At 49.8% G+C, this 15,405-nt stretch overlaps 1 protein-coding gene across 3 annotated transcripts; it reads right to left on the reverse strand.

The window, feature by feature from the left end:
• Positions 1–4,582: 4,582 nt before the first annotated feature.
• Positions 4,583–13,685, reverse strand: B9D1 (B9 domain containing 1). Of its 3 annotated transcripts, none has more exons than XM_084762790.1 (7): positions 13,529–13,685; positions 12,414–12,482; positions 9,750–9,927; positions 8,344–8,440; positions 7,997–8,059; positions 5,088–5,155; positions 4,583–4,870 (listed from the first exon to the last, which is right to left on the reverse strand). In XM_084762790.1, exons 1-7 carry the CDS (start codon positions 13,589–13,591, stop codon positions 4,728–4,730), a joined length of 681 nt encoding a protein of 226 aa, XP_084618916.1. In that variant the 5' UTR covers positions 13,592–13,685; the 3' UTR covers positions 4,583–4,727. The 3 variants fall into 3 exon arrangements, with proteins under 3 accessions (XP_084618916.1, XP_084618917.1, XP_084618918.1); XM_084762791.1 differs by having other exon boundaries at positions 9,816–9,927; positions 13,529–13,684; XM_084762792.1 differs by lacking the exon at positions 9,750–9,927 and having other exon boundaries at positions 4,736–4,870.
• Positions 13,686–15,405: the final 1,720 nt, after the last annotated feature.

The raw sequence follows: 15,405 nt of genomic DNA on the forward strand, positions 1-15,405 counted from the left end.
TATGGATACAGCCAGCCAGGACATGTTCTGAGTACCAAACTCATGGATCCTGTGTCTGATTTTGTGTCTACTTGATACAAGCTAGAACCATTGAGAGATGAAGGAGCCACAGTTGAGAAGTGCCTTAGTAGGATTGGATTTAGGCAGGCCTGTAGGGCATCTTCTTACCCAGTAATCAGTGGGGATCGGCCCAGCCCATTGTGGATGGTGCCACCCCTGCACTGGTGGTCCAGGGTGCTGTAGCAAAGCAGGCCGGGCAAGCCAGTAAGCAGCGCTGCTCGGCCTCCACCTCCAGGTTCCTGCCCTGCTTGAGTTCTTGGCCCAGACTTCTTTCAGTGATGGCTTGTGATGTGGATTATAAAGCCTCCCCAACTCATGGTATTTATTACAGCAATAGACACCCTAACGGGCTGGAGAGATGGCTCAGCGGTTAAGAGCACTGACTGCTCTTCAAAGGACCCGGGTTCAATTCCCAGCACCCACATGGCAGCTCACAACTGTCTGTAACTCCAAGATCTGATATCCCCACACAGACATGCATGCAGGCAAACACCAATGCACATACAATAAAAGTAAACAAATTTTAAAAAAAAAAAAGAAAGAAAGAAACCCTAACAGGAGGCTCTTTCCCTCAGAACCAGAGCAGGCTTTTAGCTTTTTGCTTCTGTTAGTTCCATGCATACAATACTGTTTTTTCTGTTAGTTGTTTTTTGCTTTTGTTTTTCAAGACAGAGTTCTCTGTATAACAGCCCTGGCTGTTCTGGAACCTTTTATAGACCAAGTTGTCTACCAACTCACAGAGATCCGCCTGCCTCTGCCTCTGCCTCTTGAGTGTTAGAATTAAAGGCCTTTGCCACCACACCTGACTATTTGTTCTTTACCAAAAGATAGGTTTAAAATTTTCAGTCTTACCATTTGAGTTTTAGAGTCCTATTACCTAATCTTCTTAAAAGTTATTTTTTTAAAATTTTATTTATTATGTATACAGTATGCATCTGATCATATTACAGATGGTTGTGAGCCATCATGTGGTTGCTGGGAATTGAACTCAGGACCTCTGCAAGAGCAGTCAAGTGCTCTTAACCACTGAGCCATCTCTCCAGCCCTTAAAAGTTATTTTTATTATATATGGGTGATTTGTTTGAATGTATGTCTACACTGTGCACATCTGCTACCCTTGGAGGACAGAAGATGGTGTTAGATCCCCTCAGACTGGAGTTACTGTCAGCTATGAGCTATCACATGGTTGCTAGAAATTGAATCCTGGTCTTGTAGAAGAGCAGCCAGTGCACTCTGCTGAGCTGTTTCCCCAGCCCTCCTGATGCTAATTCTTTTTAGCTTTCTTTGTTCCTTTCTGCTTTTGCAGACTGGCCTGTTTGTTTGTTTGTTTTTGTCCCCCAAACTTTGCTTTTCTGGCACATCCTATTGTCCTCCCCAGAGCTGTTGGTTCAACCACAGAACCTATCTTGAGCTCTGCCAGTGATGTTTTGCTGTTCAGAATGTGTTTTGTACTCTTGCCTACCACCTGGTAGGGAGTCTGTACCATATACTATAACTTTTAGTGTGTGTGTGTTTGTGTGTGTGTGTTTGTTTGCGGGCGGGGGGTTGCTGCTGGTTTTTGTTTTTCCCAAGACAGGCTTCTCTGCGTAGTTGTCCTAGAACTCACTTTGTAGACCAAGCTGACCTTGAACTCACAGAGATCAGACTGCCTCTTTCTCCTGAGTGCTGGAATTAAAGGAGTGAGCCATCACTGCCTGGCTTAAATGTAGCCCAGACTGGCCTTGAATTCATGATCCTCCTTCAGCAAATCCTACCATTGAGCCATACCAAGTGGCAACTTCTTTTTTTATTTTTCAAGACAGGGTTTCTCGGTGTTAGCCTTGGCTGTCCTAGACTCGCTTTATAGACCCGGCTGGCCTCGAACTCACAGCAGTCCACCTGCCTCTGCCTCCTGAGTGCTGGGATTAAAGGCGTGCGCCACCACGCCTGACACGCAACTTCTGTTTTTTAATCACAGCCTAAACCCATTTCTTACAACAGTTTGTGTCATGCAGGAATGTCTGCTATCTCCCTTCTGTTCTGGACAGACATAACAAAATTCACCCACAAAAATGCCCAGTAGGAGTGTCCTTGCAGTGTCCTTCTGGCTGGAATCTGACACCAGCCTCTTCTCTCATGTTGCTGCCTTCAGTGTGGGCCTCCAAGGGCTCCATGGACAAGAGCGAGGGCCTCTCTGGAGGGTTAAGGGGTCAGGCTTCCTATGTGGTGAACAACCTTTCAGCATTTTGTCAACAGTGGGACATAAGAGGCCAAGGAAGTGTAGTTTGATTGACCAGGAAAAAGTGAACAGTCTGGTAGATACAATTATGTGACAGCAGGTGAAGGATAAACCTAGATAGTCCCCTCCCACATCCAGACATGCTCCTGCCATTGGCCTCTGAAGTTCACTGCATGGTTTCCATCTTGACTGGCAGACACGGTAGAGGCTCTTAGGTGACGGTACCTTTCTGTGCCTTGACTAGGGTTGGAGTTTGCATTAGCTGAAACTGTACAGCACAGATTTGTATCCATCTTGTTGCTTGAACCTCCACTAACATGGAGCTCTGGCTAATGATGAGCATGCTGCAGTTTGCAGCAGGTGATATGCTAAGCCCATGGTGGACTAGAGGAGAGATGTGGACCAGTGTGAAAATGCAGTCTCTGTCCTTCGGTATCCTGGGTGGTTAGAACCCCACTGGGGCACCAAAGCGTGAGGACACACCCTCTAAGACTGTAGTGTTTGCATAGTGCTTACCCATGTCCTGCATACTTGACATCATCTCTAGATGACTAGCAAACAATGCAAATGATACCGGATGGTCATGATCAAGGGGTGCAGACAAGAGTCTGTACATTTCTGAGGATGTTTGGTTTGTCCCTGGAACCTTGGATGTGGAACCTGAAGACACAGAATCTGACTGCAGGAAAATGTCCACAGATTGTAGGTGGTAGGTATGTTACTCACTGTATGTAATGTTACTTCAACTTTTCTGTGCTTCAGTAGATTCATAGTGTTGGAGAAGGGACCTTTGCAGCCCACTGTGTCAAAGCAGATGAACCCATAGTATCTGATGGTCAAGATGGACTGGGAAGGGGCAGAGTTCTGAGGTGGAAAAGGCCAGTTGATAACAGCAGTGGAAGGATGCGAGATGCTGAGGGACGTATGAGCAGCTCCCAACCCAAGATCCTAGTGAAGGCTGAAACCAACAAGCCTGAGGGAAAAAGAGGGCTGCTCGCTGTGAATGTGATGTCTGGGGAAAGAGTGCCGGGATTTATGGGCATGTTCTTTGGATGACAGCATCTCCAGAGGAAGAGGAGGAACTTAAGGTTGGGGACGTAGGTGTGCTGATGTGTAGAGATAGGGTGGGCATGAGGGAATGGCCTGAGGAATACATGGAAACTTTGGGCAGAGTGAGGCCCTGGGGGTTTGATGGTGAACTAAAAGATCACTATGGCACGTGAGAGTGTGCTGAACTAGTATACAGAAATGGTGCCCATGAGTGCTAATATGCGCAAAGGACACGGGGGGGGGGGGGGGGCGCTGCAGTCCTGGGATGGCAAAAGGAAGGCCACATGAGGGCGGTACTGGTCTGAGGGAGGAACCCCGGGAGACCCAGTTGCTTAGCTGGGGTGTGTACATGTCATGATCACGGCATGGGTAGAGGCTGTCCACAGGAACAGCTTGGGAAGACAGCATCATGAGCAAGCTCTTTGGTGAGGCCAGCGATTGTGGTGGGATGGCTTAGACTCGGGAAGCTGGGGTGGGAGGGAAAGAAGCAGTCTGCACGTGTCAGGAGACAACTGAAGTGGGCCCTATCAGAGGACAGGATGGAGCTGTAGAGAAAGGAGCTTGCCATTCAGGAACTTTGCTGACATCAAAGGTTACAAAAGCACAGCTGGAGGAATTAGATGAGGGGGCGTGGCCCAGATCTCTCCCAGCATGTCCCAGTGACTCTGATGTGTGTTAACAGGGTGGCTGCTGATTTGGAGACTGGTGGTGAAGGCCTTGGTTAGCTTCTCTTCTGGGCAGAGGCGGCTAGGTGCTGCTTCAGTATTCAATACATGTGCCAGCACCATGCATGCATGAAGAAACTGGGGGCCTAGTTGTTCTCCCACAGATGCCAGGGTGCTGTAGGGCTTGCCAGAAAGCTGCACTACTGTCTGCCTCCTGCCTGGGGTGGTTCTTAACCCTGTCCTCAGGCTCCTGGCAGCAACAAGAGCTAGGATAGGAGTTGGGAATAAAAACAGAAGGTGGGAGGCAGATGCCCCTTAGGCACTTGTTGCAGATTCTGTTAATATGGACAGTCATAGTGTCAGCTGTGGAGCAAGTGACTGTGCTGCTGAGGAAGACAAGTTTGAGAGATAAGTGCTAAGGCACTTGAAAGGGTCTCAGCTCTGAACAAGTTGGTCGGCAATCCTGGGGAGGCCTCTACCCAGTCATTGCACCTTACTGGGGCATGTCCTGAGAGGCTGACCCAGATCTGTTCCTGTTAGGGAGGTGCTAATGAAGAAAGTAGGAAATCAAGGCCCCAGAACCTCTTGGTTGAAAAAAAAGTAACACTTTATTATATAAAACTTTAGCTCCCCCTACCTCCCAGCTAGGTCACATTTGATGTTAACAACATCCTTGGTTGTGTGTGGGCTCTGGGGCTCATGGTCGACAGTAGTGGACAGAAAGTCTGATGCTTTCATTGTGGGTTGCCCTGTGGCAGACTGGGACCCAGGACTCCTTGTGTGTCCACAGGCCCAGCGTCATAGCCTAGCTTCTTCATGTCCTTGGTCACCACATTGAAGAGAAGGGTGACAAATCCCTGGGAGCGGACCCGGGTCACTGGGGACAAAAGGGGGGCAGCATTAGTTGGTTTGGCTAGGACAGACAAGGCAAACAACCTGCTGAAGCCCTTGTGTAGGTGGTGCCTAGAAATTTCTTTGGGTGGCTTTACCTGGTATATTACCAGGCCTCTGGCCCAGTCCCATGTGTTTCCTGGGCTGCTGTGGGCTGGGGCCACTTCACCCCTTCACTTACAGTTGGGAGCGACAGGGTTTACCTTCCCTTCCTTCACCCTGGGCCACCACCTTGGGATCCGTGTACTCAGGCCGCCGTCCCATGAACCAGCTGAGGACATAGAGAAATACCAGTGAGGAACACTTGGGACATGCTGGCTTCAGACAGTAAGCAAGACTGCTCCTGGCTTAAAGGAGCACTCTCCCCACAACCCCTCCTCTAGGTGCTAGGACAGCCTTCTACCTATTTGATAGGCCGGTAGGGGTGCCAGGAGATGTCCTGTTGGGGTCTGTGCCAACAGTTAGTAGTGCTTCTGCCAGGTGCCCGAAGCAGTGTCTTCCCTACCTAGCCTCTTGGGTTTACACCAAGGATGAATGCTGAAGGAGATCTGGGGCAGAGACTACAACCTGAACTCATGGAAACCCCAAAAGCAACAGGAGAGGCAAGACAGGACAGTGTGGCCCTTAGCCTCAGGAGAGAGCCCAGTCCAAAGAAGGGCCAGCTCCACCTCTCCAACCTTCCCTCCTTGTATGGGATGCAGAACAAGCCACACGCCAGCATGGAACCTGTTTGTCTACTGTGAAAGATAATAGTAGCACCTACCTCATGAGACTATATGAAATGAAGGTACCCTATTCGGCTGCCACATAAACATTACCCTTTCTAGGGAGGATCTGGCCCTAGAAGGCTCCGGATAACAGGACATCTACCTAGCTCAGAGCACCATTCAGCCACAATCCCACTGTACCCTAATCAGATCCTAGGCCCCAGCCCACCCAGGGCTCTAAGACACATGGACAGGATGTAGGATCCCAGCATCTCGCTGGAAACCACAGGCCTGGAGCATACACAGGATTCGCCTAAGCACAGCAACCAGAGCACCACCACTAGCATTTACGTTTGCCTGGGGAGGTGGGGCTTTGTCTTCTCCGTGGGCAGTTTGTGGCAAGCTTTCTGGTAACCGTGACTACATATCCATCACCCATAGCTATGTTAGATCTCTGGCCTCCCAGGCTAGACCTCAGCAGCCCTATTCTAGACTGCTTTGCAGGAGGTCCTGAGGGGACTACAGTGAAGAGGAGCGTTAGCTGAAGAAAGCCTAGGGGGTTGGGAGGCCAGGCTTCCTACAGCTATGCACTGCAGAAGGAACTGGATGAATGGGCGTGCCTCTTCCTGTTGCCCTTCATAGAGCAAAGTTCTAACTTCACTTTAGTACTATAAGGCTCAGAGTAATCTCTGGCATGAAAGCACATCCCACCCTCACCAGGTTTCCAATTCTACACGTGGTTTTCTCATTTAAGAAAAGACAGAATAGGGCTGGAGAGATGGCTCAGAGGTTAAGAGCCCTGGCTGCTCTTCCAGAAGTCCTGAGTTCAATTCCCAGCAACCACATGGTGGCTCACAACCATCTATAATGAGATCTAATGCCCTCTTCTGGCCTGCAGGTGTACATGCAGGCAGAGCACTGTATAATAAATAAATATTTTTTTAAAAATTTAAAAAAGAAAGAAAGAAAAGACAGAATAATGTTCCAGGCATTGCAGGTTGAGGCAAAGCAGAACCAAGTGGGCTTTAAATCCAAGGCCAGGCAAATGGGAAGAAAGCAAGGGAGAGGCCGCTGCCATCCTGGCTCAAACGACTCCCAAATGCAGCGGGTGTGCTAAGGCAGCTTCTAGCAGTGATACCACCACCCAAAGGGCTTTGTAAAAGCTACTTTAAAGTGATTGGAGAGGCTGCAGTGGGCTGATTAATAACTCTAGGAATACTGGGCAAGGCCTGAAGACACTGGGGAGATGACTGGATTTGTGAAGAGGGTCTGTGTAGAGGTTACTAAGAATGCTGCAAGGTGGAAATTATCCTGGGTTATCCACATCATAGATTAAGACAAGGCACTGGCAGGACAGCCAGCCATAAAAGTCCTTCCTCTGGCAGCCCAGAATCTGGGGTCTCCTCCTAGGGCTACTGGGATGTCCAAGCCTACTGACATGCCCTGACCACTACTTCAACAGTCCCAAGAGTTGGTTGGTGTCTCCCAGGTGACACTGGCCCAGACACAGCTAAGAATCCTTTCCTACTTGAACTCCTAGAGGGTATCTCAGCAGCAATGGGTGTCTGCATCTTAGGGCCGAAGCAGTGGTGAATGTTGTCCCTCCCTCTACAGACTTCAGATGGCCTCCTGGGTTGTCTGCCTCCTTACCACCAGGTTCCTCTTGCCTGACACTAGCTTGCAGGAGTCTGCTCATTGGCTGCTGCCTGGGAACCCAGTGGCTCTTCACTTTCCTTTCATTCTTGTCAGTCTCCTAGGGAGCAGGTAGCATGCAGCAGAGCTAGGCTAGCAGGCCCTTCAGACTCTTAGTTGGATGTAGCAAAGGGTAGAAGGCTTTTCCTCTGGGGCATCTCTTAACACTTCTGTTTTGTTGTTGGGACCTTCTCACTGCCATGTCCTGGCCCTCTCTGCCTCCCAGAAGACTCCTCCTAATCCCTTCATACTTGCTGGCAGCAGCATCCTCCTGGCTGCTTCTAACTCTTAAGTCTTCATCAGGGTCTATAAGAGCTCACAGGACCCTGTGTGTGAACATCTAATTAGTTTCTTCATGGCTGCCGCTTGACTCTGCTGCTTCCCGCCCAAAGCAGCCTCCCTTCAGTGCTCATCATGAGGGCACTCAGCAGATTCCTCATAATCTAGTTAGTGTCACTGTGACTGTCCTATGGGGTTTGTTTACCTGACGCTGCTGCATCCTGACAAGCAGCATTTCTATGTGACAGAGACGGCACAGTAGAAAGCCTCATAGCCTTAAGCCATCAGAAAGTGGCCCACGGAAGCCCAAGGACTCATTAGTGGCCCCTGCCTACATCCGTGTTTCCATCTGTCTCTAGGTACAGCTGCCTGAAGACCTGGGAGGTTTCCAGGTTTCAGTTACCCATTAGATCAAGAAAGAGCAGAAGACCTACCTCGTAAACTTCTGCAGTGTAGATGTAGACTCTGGCACAAACATGGGGATGGTCCTTTTGTGCCTGAAATGATGTTTTCACACAGATAGGCTCAGGAACAGATTAAGGACTTGACTTTCTACACCTATTACCATCCCTCTCCCCCAGCATGTGTCTCCCACCTATGTGTGTCTCTTCCAAGGTACAGGACTACACCCAAGCCACCCAGGCCTCTGAACATATCTTGCCCAAGTCCAGGGAAGGAGCAGTGCCCAGAAAGCCTGCTGTCTAGAACTGCTGCTTGCAAGGTTGCCTGCTCAGTAAGGGGCAGCCGGCAGGTCAGGAGCCAGGTTAGAGTGGGCACCTACCGTCCTGGAGAGAAGGGCACGTGCACAGCTCCATAGCCTCGGACCACATCATTCCCGAACACGTCAGGTCCGTACACGCTGAGCACAATCTGTGGCCCTTGGGAAGGACAAGGTTGGCACGTGGGGGAACCACAGAAGGGGTGCAGTAAATGTGTGCCTAGCTGAGGTCTGGGGCAGGGACTCACAGGGTGACTAATGGCCAAACCCCGGGAATCCACAACCAGGGATTCTGTCTCCCTGCCACTTTCTGTGTCTCTGCTGGTGCCCTGGGAGCGTTCTGCGAACCTCTGCTCACAGCTGGGAAGACAGAGCCAAAACATTTAGCAGACATAGGAAGTCCTGTGGAAGCCCTATGCCAGCCCTGGGCCCAAGCTTTCTTCTTTTCTGAAGAATATGGTCTTTACAAGCTGTGACATCCTGTGGAAAGACATGGCCTTCCAGATAATTCTCCTTAACATACTGATTTTGAATATGCTTCCTGTCCACATCCAGCCAGGCCTGCTAGGTGCCTCCTAGGTGTGGCAGGCAGTAGTAGATCTGTGCTACTCCAGTGACAGGGGAGGCCTGGAAGCTGCCTCTGTGGTTATTGCTGAATGGCCTCAGACAAGTTTGCCAACCTTTTTTCTCTCAGCTTTCTTGTGTCTAAAAGCCTTGGAACAGTACCACACACAGGAGATACTCAGTGAAGGATACATCTGTGCCCTCCCACCACTACTCTGCCACCAAAAGTAACCTGGGGCTTAATCACTCATATAGTTCTGTACTCAGATAGTTCTGGGTCGTTCATTCACAATGCTAAACACCTGAGCATCACAGTATACTCAAGTAACAGGGGCTGTTCCTCCTTTGAGAGCTGTTGCTGTGACTCTGATCACTCACATACAGGCTCTTGGCATACTTGTGTACCCATCTCTGTTAGGTATGTGCCCAGGAAAGGACTCACCCAGGCAGGCAGCGCTCTGTTCAGTTCTACAGTTTCACAAGGAACTCAATGTGTGCTCCTCACATCAGTGTTCCCTGAACTGCCACCATACCACATACTCACCAACTTTGGCAGGTCAGTCTTAACCTGGCCTGGTCAGCCTCCATTGCTTTGCTAGCTTTGTGAGAGCTCAGGATTGGAAGAGTGCTTGAGGGATGAGGGGAGAGCTTTGTCTAAAATATGAACCTTTGTTCATGTTTGGAGCTCAGAGGATGGTCCTGAGCAACCAGCACAGGATGAGCAGGTACTGCAGCTGACCAGAGCACTACACAATGGCAAGTTGGGCGACTTGGGGTCAGACCCCCCAGCTGAGTGGCGGCAACACTGCACACCAGCCTCCACGTGCAAATGACAGTCAACAAAAAGGGCAGATGCTGAGTACATCAAAAGTTAGGGAGCAAACCCAGACCCTGGCAGTGGCCACCTAAGAAGGAGAGCGGTGGGAGGTGCAGCAGAGGCTCCATCCTTTCCTCATGGCCCACAGACTCACAGCCGTAGGGGTTGGTACTTTTAAAGGTGACATCGATGGGGAAGTTCCACACCAGTGCTTGTCGTACGTCTTGGCTCTTGGATGCTATCTGTGAGATCCCCTCCTCCAGACCCTGTTAGACATCGGTGGAGACAGCTGGTCTGAGTTCCAGGCACTCATACCCCTTTGATGTATGTAGGCAGATTGGGAAGGTAATTTAAGTTTTTTGTGTGTCACTTGTTCCCACCTGTTAGATATCTACCCCAAACTGCCTTGATCTAGAGTCTACCCTCCCTGTTAACTGTATGCTCTAGCTCCTTCCTGACCCACTGCCTTGATCTAGAGTCTACCCTCCCTGTGAACTGAATGCTCTAGCTCCTTCCTGACCCACTGCCTTGATCTAGAGTCTACCCTCCCTGTGAACTGAATGCTCTAGCTCCTTCCTGACCCACTGCCTTGATCTAGAGTCTACCCTCCCTGTGAACTGAATGCTCTAGCTCCTTCCTGACCCACTGCCTTGATCTAGAGTCTACCCTCCCTGTGAACTGAATGCTCTAGCTCCTTCCTGACCCACTGCCTTGATCTAGAGTCTACCCTCCCTGTGAACTGAATGCTCTAGCTCCTTCCTGACCCACTGCCTTGATCTAGAGTCTACCCTCCCTGTGAACTGAATGCTCTAGCTCCTTCCTGACCCACTGCCTTGATCTAGAGTCTACCCTCCCTGTGAACTGAATGCTCTAGCTCCTTCCTGACCCACTGCCCTCTTCACTCAACCCATCTCCGTCCAGCAGAACAGAATGTCCCCTCTGCAAGGACAGGAGCTCCACAAAGATGGGCACTTCTGTCAGGATTGGTCATCCCTGAGGATTCAAAAAGTTACAGATGGTTGTGAGCCACCATGTGGGTGCGAGGAATCAAACCGGGGTCCTCTGTAAGGGTATGCACTCTTAACTGCGTAGTCATTTCTCCAGCCCCCAAGGCACCTCACGACCATCTGTAACTCCAGCTCCAGGGGGTCTGACCTCTGACCTCCATGGCCACTTGCATTCACAGCCATACACAGATACACATAATTTAAACTACACTAAACCTCAAGACTAGGCGTGGTGGTGCACGCCTTTAATCCCAGCACTCAGGAGGCAGAGGCAGGTGGATCGCTGAGTTCGAGGCCAGCCTGGTCTACAAAGCAAGTCTACACAGAGAGACCCTGTCTCGAAAAAATAAAACAAAACAAAAACAAAACAAAAAACCCAATAAATCTCTAATAAATATAGATGGTTGTCATCCTCCAAGACAGACAGGGTTTCTCTGTGTAGCCCTGGCTGTCCTGGACTAGTGTAGATAGACCAGGCTGGGCTCGAACTCACAGAGATCCGCCTGCCTTTGCCTCACCGAGTGCTGGGATTACAGTTGTGCTCCACCATGCTTGACAAAGGGTCTCCCCCTGCCCCCCCCCCCGGGTTTTTTTAATGTTATCTTAGCCATCTTGGACTCACTTTGTAGACCAGGCTTATCTCAAACTCACAGCGATCTGCCTGCCTCTGTCTCCCAAGTGCTGGGATTAAAGGCATGTGCCACCACGCCTGGCTCTTGACAAAGTGTCATTTTTTTTAAAAAATGTAAGTATAAGAGAAAAAGGAAAACCGAGTATTAACATGTCTGTGGTACAAATGAAGAACCTCAGGCTCAAAGAAGCTGGGGTTCGGGGCTGAAAAGATGGCTCAGCGGTTAAGAGCACTGACTGCTCTTTCAGAGGACGTGAGTTCAATTCTCAGCAACCACATGGTGGCTCACAACCATCTATAATGTGATCTGATGTGCACTGTATACATAATAAATAAATAAATCTTTAAAAAAAAAAAGTTGGGGGCTGGAGAGATGGCTCAGAGGCTAAGAGCACTGGCTGCTCTTCCCAAGGTCCTGAGTTCAATTCCCAGCAACCACATGGTGGTTCACAACCATCTATAATGAGATCTGGTGCCCTCTTCTGGCCTGCAGGGGTACATGTGAACACAACATTATATACATAATAAATCTTTAAAAAAAAAAAAAGTTGGGCTTCTACATTTCCCCATTTGTTTGGCTCTTATATATGTAGCCCAGGTTGACTCTGAACTCCCAGAGATGCTCCTGCTTCAGCCTGGATTACCCGCATATGCTACAATGTTTGGATGGCTTCCACTTTTTAAACTTGTAAGAGAGGGTTAAGTGAATGCTGTGAAAACAGTAAAGCGTGGTGTGGTGGTAGTTTGCACCACAGCCCCTCCCTATAGTGAAAGCTGTCCTCAAAACCTTGAGAGAAGATCCTTCCTTTTGTCCTGGCTTCTGGGTGTTCTCTGCTATCTGAGGAGGGGCCCGTTTTGGGGTGGGGGTATTGGCTGATGGTGTCCACAGCCACTGGCAGGTGGTTCTCCAAGGCCTGCCTGTTGATGATGCCACTTGTGTCTCTTAGCTGCCACCATTGGTGAACCCAATAGTGGATGTACTCTGTAAACTAGCTTTGCAGGAACAAAATCATGTTTGGGTCATCTCTGACCTTACTGTCTACCTCTTGGGTATGAACAATACTTCAGTAATCACCAAAGCTCTGTGTGGGGGAGGCCCATGAGTCCAACTTACCGCTGTGGGGGCCCAGTCCTGGCCGTACACAAAGCAGTACTTGCAGTAAAGGTCATCATACTCCGGAAACTGAGAGAAAATACAGAGTTCTGATTACGGAATGCAGCTGAGCCCACACACTAGCTAGGCAGGTACAGTGGGTAGGAACTCTGACACAAGGCACCCGGGATGCAGGGCGTATGGGTGGACATGGACTTCAGCGGGGCCAGGGGTTAGTCCCAGACTGCCAACACCCAGACATAGGTTTCTTTGCTCAGAGTCTGTTTTCTATCTGTCTTTGCCCGTCCATCATCTGGCAGGCCCCTTGCCCATCTTTCAGAATTCACCCTCAGAGCCTGTTCTTCACTCCTTAACTGGCTTAAGGATCACTGCTTGGCTTCCTTCGCCCTTCCTGTATTTCTGCATCTGGGCACCCAGTGCCTATGTCTGACAACCCTGTTAGACTGAGGAAGGTGCAAGTTTCATGCCTCTGTGTGTCCTTAGTGCTGGGCACAAATTAGATCTACAGGAATCATGCTGACATGAAGCCACAGGGCTAAAGAGCATGCCTAGAACTGAGGGGTCTGAGAGAAGGGAAGGCCCAGCCAGAGTACTCAGCCCAGCTGGGCATCCTATTGGACAGAGGAAAATGGTAAGACGCAGTACCTAATCAATCAAGAAGGCGGGAACTGAGCTTCAGGCTTGGCAGAACTTAAATCATCTCAGCCAAACCTTAGAATAAGTAGAAATAAAGAGCATTTTCAACAAGCAGCCCAGAAGAATAATGTAGCACCATTCTGTCAGATCGCCTGGGGTCCAATCCCCACCTTGGGGCTTTCTGGTAAGTTTTCCTAGCTGTTCAGTGGGTCAGTTAAGTCTTTACTCCCATTTGTCCCATCCCATCACTCAACCAAGTGAACAGGATCCAAGCTGAAGGCCACAGCGTGATTTTGGTACCAGCTTAAGGTCTTGAGGTCTTTTTTTACGCCTGTTTGTCCGGGCCAGCAACCTGGCGCCGAGGTTCTCAAAAGCTGGCTCTCCTTTTAAGCTCGGAGCAATGGTTTGGCTTTCTAGGAGCTAAGGGAAAAGTCTGGGGAGGAACGGGCAGTTCCCGGGCGGGGTCCTCGGCTGCTCACCTGGGCGCTCTCCACCTGCCCGTTGACCATGAGCAGGAAAACGCTGGGACTTGCTGCAGCCATCGCCTGGCCGGGCTAGGAGACCGGCACAGGCCGCGCGCGGTTACCAGGAGGCTCCTTGGTTGCCTTGGAAACAGATGGCAAGACATCTGGGACAAATTTCTCAGCAGTGAGGAGTTCGCTCAGGATCGAGTGCGCAGGCGCAGTGGCCTTGCAGGTCCTGAAGCTCGTCCTCAGGTTTTGTCGCGTGGAACCTAACCCTCAACCGCGGGAACTGTGACTGCACTCGCCTGCCTATGCTTGAAGCTCCCAGGCTGGAGAGCTTGGTGGTGAGAAACAGAAGCAGACTCGGAAAGTCCACGGAAAGGCATGCGTTGGTGTTGCCTCTCTCCAGGAGGTGTCGCTGTGATCACATACGGAGGCGGCAGCTGGAAGGCCGGGTGCGCGGAGTGGCCCAGGGCGCGCCCTTCAGGTCTTTGAGGCTCTTGTCCTCGAAACCCCGAGAATCCACCTGTCCAAGCCCTGGCTCCTGCATAGGAGGTCAGCAACCCGAGTACTAGTCACTCATTTTTGGAGAATCACGGGCAGCTCAGGGATATCAGAGCACGGTCCCAAGCCGCCAGCATTCTCGGTAGACGCAGCTGTCAACCGCACTGTCACTATCCAAATCAAAGTGGCTTAAACGCTAGCTTCTGTCTCTAGATCCCCAGCTCGACTCTGGGGGCCCTCAGTGCTTGGTCCTTATTGCCGGGCCCAGGGTAAACACGAATAAAATTGAATATATCTCTGTTTTCTTGAGGAAGAGACTGAAATTTAGACCCGGAGGGTAATTTGTCCATGTTGATTGCAATAGCTGAACATGCAGAACTTCACAAGGAAACATTAGAGACCACAGTCCGGATTGGAGCGCCTGGAAAGAAGTGGATGCAGAGATGCACGCTTCAGGGAGCTCAGCCTGCAGGTCATCGCTAGTTAGCTTGGAAGTCGGTCAAGGGCTCCCACAACCACCTATGTGGAAGAGGGAAGGTCTGTGGTCACAGCCTCCCAGGTGGGCCCGGGTGTAAAAGTGTAAGAAACTCTTTTCGAGCTGGGCGTGGTGGCGCACGCCTTTAATCCCAGCACTCGGGAGGCAGAAGCAGGCGTATCGCTGTGAGTTCGAGGCCAGCCTCGACTACAAAAGCGAGTCTAGGACAGCCGAGGCTACACAGAGAAACCCTGTCTCGAAAAACAAAAACAACAACAAAAAAAAAAAAAAAAAAAAAGAAAGAAAGAAAGAAAAGAAAAAAGAAAGAAAAATTCTTTTCGAGCCAAGTGTCATAGAAACTCTAGGAGCCTCTCCCCTAAGCTGGTGTCTGCCACCTGCTGGTGTCATCTGGGAGAGTTGGAAAGTTACAGGCAACTGACTGAGCCGTGAGCAGAGAAAGGGGCATTCTCAAGCCCCAAATTATTCTTAAATAAGGCTTTTCCATCCTAAACCAATAACCAAAATCTAAAATCAGCACCAGTCACTCATATGAAATGCCTAAGGGGCTACAAGCAGCAAAGCCATCCATGGAGGGCAGGTTTCATGGAGGGTGGGTTTTATGAGAGGTTTTGTTTTGTTTTGTTTTGTTTTTTAAGATGTCTCTGAAGTATCTCAGGTTTTTTCCAGCTTTCCAAAGTATGATGGTCCTTTTAAATTTTTATTTATTTATTTATTGGTTTTTCGAGACAGGGTTTCTCTGTGTCACCCTGCTGGCCTCTGAGCTCACAGTGATCTACCTATCTCTGCCTCCAAAGTGCTGGGATTAAAGGTGTGTGCCACCATACCCAGCTAATATTTTTTTTAACTTTTAAAAAATATTTTTGTGTACATGAGTGTTCTATCTGCATGTACA

Source organism: Acomys minous (assembly GCF_964271855.1).
Source record: "Acomys minous genome assembly, chromosome: 16".
Classification (NCBI taxonomy): domain Eukaryota; kingdom Metazoa; phylum Chordata; class Mammalia; order Rodentia; family Muridae; genus Acomys; species Acomys minous.